Source organism: Micromesistius poutassou (assembly GCF_964030765.1).
Source record: "Micromesistius poutassou genome assembly, chromosome: 18".
Classification (NCBI taxonomy): domain Eukaryota; kingdom Metazoa; phylum Chordata; class Actinopteri; order Gadiformes; family Gadidae; genus Micromesistius; species Micromesistius poutassou.
This window is the reverse complement of record NC_140288.1, coordinates 14,023,569-14,033,655: the sequence shown is the minus strand read 5'-3', so window position 1 is coordinate 14,033,655 and position 10,087 is coordinate 14,023,569. Positions and strand designations below refer to the sequence as shown.

The 10,087-nt window shown below is 43.3% G+C and overlaps 1 protein-coding gene across 1 annotated transcript; it reads right to left on the bottom strand.

Moving 5' to 3' along the window:
* Positions 1–108: 108 nt before the first annotated feature.
* ddx56 (DEAD (Asp-Glu-Ala-Asp) box helicase 56) lies at positions 109–7,193 on the bottom strand. Its single transcript, XM_084482982.1, has 14 exons — positions 7,078–7,193; positions 6,455–6,616; positions 5,906–6,060; positions 5,163–5,330; positions 4,933–5,023; positions 4,182–4,423; positions 3,761–3,913; positions 3,536–3,643; positions 3,031–3,125; positions 2,694–2,767; positions 2,513–2,602; positions 1,742–1,847; positions 1,207–1,301; positions 109–619 (listed from the first exon to the last, which is right to left on the bottom strand). Exons 1-14 carry the CDS (start codon positions 7,132–7,134, stop codon positions 515–517), a joined length of 1,701 nt encoding a protein of 566 aa, XP_084339108.1. The 5' UTR covers positions 7,135–7,193; the 3' UTR covers positions 109–514.
* Positions 7,194–10,087: the final 2,894 nt, after the last annotated feature.

Below are 10,087 nucleotides of genomic sequence, written 5' to 3'. Positions count from 1 at the left end.
AAGATATACTGGGTCAGCAACAAGACTGCTCGTTTAATAAATGGGTTTGGTTTCAGACTTAAGTAGATGATTATGTTGGTCAATTAATGCATAGCAATAAGAAAAAGCTTAACAATAACTAAAGACAGCATTTACCATCGTCTCACCGACAAAAAGTTAAAACACAAATAACCAAAATAAACCAAAAAAAAGGTTTATTTTATAATATACACATCAAATATACAATTGTTTTATCTTTCCACGCAAAATGTAGCCCGGTTCGGGGTACACATTTCTTACAAAAAATAAGAAAGAACTGACAAACATTTAAAAGCTTCCACAGATGTTCACACCACAGTCCATAGATGGTCACCTCAAAGTCCATATATGGACATGTCAGACCATATATGGTGAATTAATTGCCCTTACATGGTCATGTCATAGTCCAATGTTGTCTTAACAGACTCATCTCCAGGCTGGATCAATAGCAGAGGTCCAATGAACGCGGCCCGTGTGTGTCTGATGTGTGTCCAGGTTAGGTGGAGGGCTTCGCTTTGGGCTTGGGTTTGGGTTTGTGGGCTTTGCTGCCTTGTGCTGAACTGCGGAAACTCTTCAGAGGGTTGTTTGCCCTATTTGTTTTCTGGGGTGGGAGCAAGAGAGAGAGAGGGAGAGAGAGAGAGAGAGAGAGGGGTATTCAGTTAGTTTGATCCATATACAGAGGGGTTTAGAGAGGTTTAGGTTGAGGCTGCTTAGCACTGAAGCACATTGCTCCAATACCCTCCAAGCACAGATGCATTCCGAGGTAAAGCTTACCGTTTCAACAAAATATAAAAACAATTGTTGAAAAGTTTGGTTGTGATAAACATGGATGTAAAACAAAGTCAGGCAAAACGTTGATGAAAGGACTTCTTTCTTCAGGTAGAACGGTGAAATGGTGCAGGGACTACACAGACAGTTGATAACTTTTATGGTCACACAAATGTGCCACTGCTTCTTTAAAATACAATCATACTCATAATGCTCAAATGGCATTAAAAGTAAGCAGTATTTCAGAATATAACTTATAGTACAGTTTTCACTCTTTTTTTTTTTTGACAAGAGTGAAGCACTCCTAGAACACCTTCCCCTGAGCGCTGGGAAAGGTTTTATATTGTGATATAAAAAAAGATCAGGGTGGGTCTGACGAGGCTACAGGATACACAATAATATACATCTACGCGCCCTTACCTTGAAAGTGGGCTTTGCGAGGCCAAGACCCTTGTTCCTCCTCCTCCTGGTCTTGTCGGACAAGGGGTCTATCACCCCCCGCAGCACCTCAGGGACTGGACCACGGCGGAAACAACAAACAACCAGGGAACAATCAATAAGCAATTCCCTCTGGATACAGTACTATGACGACATTGGATATACAACTACTCCTACTCCAGTAGAAACTTGTTGTTTTGGCAATTTTTTAATTTAAAAAAAGGGGTGTACATGCACCATCTACTCTAGTGCTAGGATAAGGAGTGTACATGCACCATCTACTCTAGTGCTAGGATAAGGAGTGTACATGATCCATCTACTGTAGTGCTAGGATAAGGAGTGTACATGATCCATCTACTGTAGTGCTAGGATAAGGAGTGTACATGATCCATCTACACTAGCGCTAGGATAAGGAGTGTACATGATCCATCTACACTAGAGCTAGCAGTAGGGGTGTACATGATCCATCTACACTAGAGCTAGCAGTAGGGGTGTACATGCACGGCGCGTGTCTCACCGAGGTAGTCGGGGATGTTCTTCATGTGTGGTTTCACCACGGCAGGGTACAGGTCTTTATCGTGTCTCAGCAGCTGCAGATCCCTGGGGTTGTCTTCAAAATAGGTCTGGAAACGCAGAAGGAGGTAGAACAACATGTAAACGAAAAAGGAAATAAAGATAGTGTAGTGGTCAGGGTGTGCTTCTTGAGCGAGGTGCCCAAACCACTGCCTTCTCCTAGAAAAGGTACCAAATGCAAGCAACTTCAAGCTATTTCAACTCTCAATAAAATGTAAAAAAAACACTACATTCTGTCCCTATACTCTCCAAACCCCTTCCACCCTCGAAACACGAGACTTCGCTTGAAAGAAATTCACATGAGATTTCTGTGCAATGCTGCAGTGTATGCGCAATTCTCCTAGATTCCTGGAGCCTTATAGTTAGCGACTACGTGACAGAATGTGTTTTAGAGAAAATTTCAAACAATAAAATTATGCATATTGCACCTGTACCTTAATGACATGATGCTAAATCGCTTTTGATGAAAAGCATCTGCAAAATGGCTCACTAGCAAAAGACATGTTTGGAGTTTATTGTCCGGTCAGCGTAGCCAGATAGGAAATGTTAAGTTATCGTACCAGAGGCTTAAAGTTATCTGACTTTAAGTAAAATTATCGTACGCATCGTAACCAAGGGCCATTATCGACAGCATATCGCACAGAGGTGAACATGGTCACACAAAGACGACACTCGCCGGTCCTCTGACCACGCTGCGTCAGGTCGGCGGACCCACCTTTAGTTTCTCAGAGTTGAGCAGTTCCTGCTTGATCTCCCTCAGCCTGGCCTCCTTCACCGCCTGCTTGGTCACCGAGCGCATGGCATCCTAGGACGACGAGAACGGGGATTTACATCGTATGAGGATAGTGGAAAACAACCAGCACAGTGAAAGCCCTCTTGAAGGCTGGAACACTCACCCTACACCTGTACCGGAACCCCTCGATCTGCTCCATCTTGAACTCGTAGGGGTTCAGCATGCATTCACCGTTCTCTGGTGAAGAGAGGGACGGATGTCAACCCTCTATCTTTATAACCCTGGATCCATGTTAGGTCTCCAACCGAACTGTGACGGTGACTTAAAGCAACATCACATTGACGCCACAGGGACGTAACCATTGGACCACTTCAACCAGGTTGTCCCGACCAACATTTAACATTATTTTTTGAAGAGCTTTTACAATACAGGAGTCTAGCATTCCACTACCTATATGGATGTACGCTTTCGACTAATACTTAGATTTCTGGACTTCTTACCTTGTACGAGTGACTTCTTCACATCGTCGTGTGTAGGCATCTCCGTGGCGGAGATGAAGGAGAGAGCGGTGCCTTGGTTGTTGGCTCTCGCCGTTCTGCAGAATAAAGACCATGGCTTATGAACAAGACGAGTGATCCTACTGTAAAACACTTGGACCCAGAGCGCCACTGCCAGTTATGCTCAAGACAAAAACACATGTGCTATAGTGATTGAAATTCATTTCTGAGTACATTTACAGAGTTAAAAAACCTCAACAGAGGAAGGGGCAACATATGGATGAATTAAAAAACACAACTAAATCAATAAAAGTATGCCATGAAAATATGGATGGTTATGTGTTTAATGGATTGTTACAAGACTTGACCAGGATGCAATTGAAGGCAACCAACCGGCTTTATGCTTCAAAATGTCCCTTTTTACGGCACCAACCCTTGCAATTATGCCCCCGGTTTATTGACAGTGCTTTAACCAGGAGCCAACCCGCCTTGATGAATGAAGACCTACCTCCCAACTCGATGTACGTAGGAGTCCACAGACTTGGGGAAGTCAAAGTTAATGACGTTGGAGACGTTGTGGAAGTCCACTCCTCGTGAGACACCGTACTCCTTGTCCCTGGAAATACAAAACGGATCAGATCAGAGACCAGAAAACTTGCAATGCCCGCAAAAAAGGGGTGCATTTTGAAACAGAGGCACACGACGAACACGTCAGAAACACCAGAGGACTCACTTTGTCCCTTTTGTTTTCGGTTGCTTCTTCCCTCCCTTCTCCGTCTTCGCGCCGCCGGCCGGTGAGGGCGCCTTGGGCGCAGACAGCGTGTGTTCGTCTGAGGCAATGATGTAGTCGTAGAAGCCTTGGTTGAACTGTGAGATGATGTGACACCTAGTGGAGGTGGAAAGAATGTGAGCGTCACATTACTACTGATAACTAAATGACAGAATTGCAGAGGTGTTTTGTGATGTTCGAAGGGGAAGCAAGGCACACAGAGCCTAAGCTGTATTTAAGCTGCAGCCTGGCTGTATTTCTTCCACTCGCTTCAAATAGGACCGACAACCGTGCAAGTATTTTACATCCGAAACCGACATGGCCGGGTGCTTGGGTCTCTACCATCCCACGCCCCCCCCTTGTGCTCCAGCTCCGTCCTGCTTACCGGGAGTGAATGGGCAGCTCGGAGTTGAGCACGCAGGCGGGCACGCCCACCTGCTCCAGGAAGAGCTTGAGGCGGTAGCAGCGCTCGATGGAGTCCACGAAGAGCAGGGTCTTCCCGCGGACCAGCCGCAGCTTCAGCAGCGTGTACACCAGCAGGAACTTGTCCTCCTCCTCGCACTGGATGCTGTACTGCTGCAGCTGGCAGCTGGCGGGCAGCTGGGAGCCCTCCAGCTTCAGGATCACCTGGAAGAGGGGTCCGCGTTCATTGAGTCAATCCGTCTCTAGTCTGTTGGATACACCGTTTGTTTTGGACTGACGGGGGAACAGTCACGCTTTGCTTTTTGTATACGAGCGTTCGTGATCACGACTGCGACATCAAGTCAGTTTCCATGGGATAAGTTGCAACGATTTTACAAATCGGACCAATGGAGAACACAAATACCGGACCGATGCTGTCGATGGCCCAACGTTTCAGCGATCTTGCACAGTATCGAGGTTTATTGGTGCACAACACATGATGAAGAAGTACCCTTATGTTAGGAGAAAGCCAAGGGTGATGGTTCTCATTTAAAGTCATGAGCTTTGTCTTAAGAATTTAAAGAATCAAGCCTCAAAATATAGAAAAGGCCATTTAAGTAATAAATTATGATTCAACAATTCATAGATTCGTTTACAGAATGTTCCTGCTTCATTTATCTTTACTCATAACTAGGATTGTGTTGTGTTTGTAGTGCAAACTAGGGCGTACTCACAGGATTGTGCAGGATCATCTCTTTAAGGGACTGGACTTCCGTAGAGAGGGTCGCAGACATCAGGAATGACTGGTAAATCTTTGGTAAATGGCTGTTCAAACAGGGTAAACGCGGATCAAATCAGAACTATAATAAAGTATAGATACCATGGCCCAGGTCAATTAGTCTTGTAGTAAAAACTAAACTCCTCGTGCCCTCCCCCCCCCCCCCCCCCCCCCAGCCCCACTGACCACAGCAGGTTCTTGACGTCGGCCTCGAAGCCGAAGGAGAAGAGCAGGTCGGCCTCGTCCACCACCAGGACTTCCAGGTTCTGCAGTGCCAGGTTCTGGGCAGTGAGGTGGATCAGCACGCGGGACGGCGTCCCGACCACCACGTCAGGCTTCTCCATCAGTATGGGCCTGGGCGAGGACATCCACAGAGCGATGGAGAAATGCTACGGTTAACGACACAGCACTGACCGCGCAGGGAATGGGATGGATGGGCCACGCTAATAATGTTGACACACTCATGGTAGTTTAAGTATAGGGTGTGGTATAAGGTGCTTCGGATGAATCCACCCCGACTCATATCTATTCTTTACATTATTCTTTTACAGCTCGTCTCGCATGGCTTCACAGGCCACATTCAAACCACAGTGGCCCTAAGCCAAAGCCTTCTCAAGGACACAGAGAGACTCCTAACTCCTCCTTCATGGCCAGTTGTTGGAGAAGATACCATTTCGCCCTTTTTAAACTTAAACGCATCTTTATTTAAAATAGAAAAAAAAAAAGGTGGTTGATGTGGATGTCGTCATTGATTGTCATCGTACAAGAAGATTAATTGAAGCTGTCCTAGAAAGCTTGGATCTGGATCCAAGTTACGCTTGGATTTGGAAGTAAGATCCCTAATGAAGCGGAATCTCTTGATAACACTTTGATGAACGACTTGACATGCAGACGGGAACCGACCGGGCCATGGTGACATCAGGACTCACCGCTGGGCAGACACGTCAGCCTTTCCGGAGATGTCCACCACTCTGACATCCCTGGCACAGTACCGGGTCAGCTGATCCAGCATGGCATGGACCTGCTGACCTAGTTCCTTGGTGGGCACCAGGATCACTGCCTTCACATCCTGCTCACGGACACTCTGTGGACGTCAAAATAAGAGTTCATGTCCAGTTCTTTTTTTTTTCCACATCCTGTTTGCAGTACCTTGTACACTCCTTTTGTTGTTGGTTGGAAATTATCTATTGGTTGATAAAACATGTTGTTTGTTGACTTTCTTGTCCAGAGTTAGCTTGTACGATGGTTAAAGTCTGACTCTGCACCTCAAGTAAGACACGGTATTGTGTTATGACATTGAAGTTCTCTGATGAACAATTTGCCTCAAACAAAAATGAAAACACTGAATTGCAACAAAATATGAAGTCTACCTTTGGCTACTTCAAGTTTAAAAATCATATCTTTGTGGTTGAGCTTGAGCTGCTGCCCCCGCGACCCGACCCCGGATAAGCGGATGAGGATCTTTGTGGTTGACATACCTGTTTGGAGGCGAGGATGTGCTGAATGACGGGCACGGCATAGGCGGCCGTTTTCCCCGATCCGGTCCGAGCCCGAGCCAGAATGTCCTTCCCCTCCAGAGCCAGAGGGATGGCTTTCTCCTGGATCAGGGTCGGCTGAGCCCAGCCCAGGTCCGCGATGGCCTGGGTCACAACAGCAGCAATTGAGGAAGTCAGGTTCGAATATTAAATATAATATTAAAGTGACCGTAAGTTATTCGTAGTGAATTGATTTGGGGGAAAATAGATCCAAAATATTCTAAAAAAGGAGCTTCTTATAGCAAAGACTGTACACTACTGTGGTACGTAACGCTGGAATGTCCTGGACATGCATATCCACTGCGAAAAACACAAATGTATACATTGCGCATAGGTTGAAAGTCCCCGCCTTGCGTTAAAATAAATGTAAGAAATACAAGTTTACAAGTGTGTGGACTGTATCAGCCCAGGGTTATGCCCAGGGTTATTCGCCAAAACAATGACGTGTTGAAGTCATGAAGAGGTGTATTCAATCGTTTCTGCGCTACCAAGTCGCACATAAACATCGCTGGCTCTACTGGAGATCGATTGCGATCCAACACAAATAACAATAACGGCTCTATTACCTTTAAAAGTCGGTCATCTATGCCCATTTCATGGAACTGTAACATTTCCTCTTCCATCGTTCCTGTTGTCAACACGTGTGTCGCACAGAACCCGAGCCTCCAGTCGCGTGCGTACTCCGTCTGCTCGGAGTACGGAAAACCAAAAGGGTCACATTTACAGTCGTTTTCGTATTTCAACCTTTTACGAAACATGAATTCGACTTGAAGTTTAAGAAGTGTATTGGGTAAGGAAGGATTTCCAGACAATGCATTCTAGATAATGAGTATGATGTGTACAGATAAAAGTAATGAATATGTCTATAGATTGCAGCAATACAGAAAAAACACTCAGATTTCATGATGTGATTATGAAATAAAAAAAAATCTGCCTAAATATATTGTGATTCAATAATGAATGTACTGCCGTTTGTAGTTTGCAGAAAAAGAGTGTATACAGTCCCCCGACCCCCCTTTACAAAAGTTGTACGTGCGTAATACCATATACAGCCAGAAGATGGACTCGTAACTCCAACGTCAGGGGATTCATTTTCGTAAGGCATTTAGGCTACTTGTTAAGACTTAGTTAATTATGCTCTTCCTTTTCTGAATCAACGATTTTATTAACTCTATTATATTCCGAGAAAGCTTTTCATGGAAAAACAAAATCTGCTCAAAATCTGAGAATCCTCAAAATCCCCCGTCATTCAACCGAGAGCTCGATTTCATAGAAGCAAACATCAAACGTTGAATTTAATCCAGTTGTATTTAAGTTTATGTTTGAGACATTGGGAGATGCTCGTGTCCATCAGTAATATAGACGGTGTTGTTATTAGTATGTCCACTTTGTGCACCTCAGGACTTTGGGGTTGTTTAGACGGAAAACCCATTATGATTTATTATGATCTGCTTGACATTTAGGCGTTTCTCCAGGATCAGTTAAAGCGATACGGCGTGCTTCACGATACAGTACTCATATTACGTGTCAAGCGAACAGTTCCATTACATAATTTGACATGTTAGCTATACCTGAGATAACTTCGACCACGTAGCATCCTCTTTGGAGGGATACGCTGATCAGCAGCAGCCACCCGAAGGTGTGATTTCTCCCACGATTCAGAAAAACCGGGTAGAATTTTCTCTGCATTTTGAGATAATATGACTAATTCATAAAAACAAGAGCAGAATTAATTTTCTGTATTGCATTACGCTTCCGTAAAATTGTAGACTGGGTCAAATTCAAAAACTGTTCTTATACTTAAAGTGTAGGATGTATAGTTGCATATCAGTGACGTACAATAAGTGCTATTCATATAGACATGGAATACATAAATTAATAAATATAAACATTTGAGTTTGTCTATTTGTGGTTCATGTAGGCTATATATATAGTATCGTCATTTTCACTCTTGTCTTCACTTTGTTTTTTAGATATAAACTATTTTCTTATTGAATGTATTCATTGTCTTCTTGTTGTTGTGGAAATTTTTTTAAAAAACAATAAATATATAGTTTAAAAAAAGACTTTAAAAGATATGCTTTTATCTCTATGCCTGAGATAAAAAATTGCCCCACTTATCTGTGATAGGCTGAGATCACCAGATAGCAAACTATGGCTTTCAGCTTTGCCTTATTTGAAATGTTGTTGTGTCATTTTGTTCTTCTCCATCAGGTTCTCCTTTTTTAACTCTTGCGTTACATTTCAAGTTAAATTCCCATTTTTTTCATCTAAATGTTTAGATGATTATATTTGATATTGTTTACTTACAATAAAGCCTCCCTTTAACCTTTCTGTCGCTCAACCATATTCAACCATAAAAGGTTTTCAACAAAATGTGCTTATTTTATTATCAAATTTTACACACTAATTTATCCAATGAAATACTAATGTGTCTAAACAGTGCACTGTTTCTTTGAAGCATAAAATTGTCTTCTCTTCTACATTGATAAAGTGACTTGTAGAATGATATTCCAATTCTTGGAATATAATTTCTTTGATATTCCAAGAATTGTGTAATAAGGCACACAAATTAATTTCCCCTTATCATGTCATAATGACCTCAAATGACTGATGCTCTGCGTGATAAAAGGATGTCAACGACTATTGTCACCCATTCTTCAGCCTTCAAAACACAACAACCTTGAATGCATTGCTGTCACTTCCCATTTGTCTTTCCAAAACACGAGCATATACGTATAAGACTGTGTCAAGCTTCCCTCTTATTCAAATGTCACCATCAGCATTCAGGAAGGAAGGCACATGACGCGAGTTCGTGCGGTCGACCAAAAACCTCTTTTAAACAAATCCAACTCTTCTTTCCCAATAGGATCAGATATAGGAGAGATTTCACAGACAAGTCAGATGGGTTATTTGTGGCAGGCCCATTTTCTGTAGCCCTGTGTCCCGTAATATGTATGAAGTGATCATGTGTATTTCCAATAAGAGTGGACCTCTTCATTACCCAATTTGATGAGAACCCATGCAGAAAGATGTGGGCTAGGCCATAAAATAGATCCAAGAGGGAGGCCATCAGACACGCTATAGCTGACATTTGCACATTTATGCCACGAGACAGTACAGTACTTTCTGTGGCTTTTGTTACCAGTCACAAGGGCTTTAGAAGTGACCTCATGATAGACCTGTAGGAGGCATATTTTTTTTAAGTGACACACTGAGAATTCAGATCCATACAAAGGTGGTAGGGTGAAGCATTTGTTCCTCAAGGATAGGGGGAGGACACGCACAACACACACACACACACACACACACACACACACACACACACACACACACACACACACACACACACACACACACACACACAGCTGTAGGCCTAAGAACATTATGTAACATCCCTTGCAAAAAAGCTGAGCACAACCAGAGTAAAACAAACCGTAGTCAAAGTATCAAACAAGCCTAAATTGCACAGATAAAGTGAATACAAATACATGGGCTGCTCCAGATTTGCACCTGTAAAGTAATTGAATAGATATTAGCAACAAGCATACGTAACAAATATGCAGCACAAATTTA

Coding starts and splice junctions, on each gene's coding strand:
- ddx56 (XM_084482982.1), bottom strand. CDS start 7,134: ATGGAAGAGGAAATGTTACAGTTCCATGAAATGGGCATAGATGACCGA. Junction 6,617..7,077: donor TAGATGACCGACTTTTAAAG/GTAATAGAGCCG, acceptor GTTGTGACCCAG/GCCATCGCGGACCTGGGCTG. Junction 620..1,206: donor TCGCAAAGCCCACTTTCAAG/GTAAGGGCGCGT, acceptor CTCCCACCCCAG/AAAACAAATAGGGCAAACAA.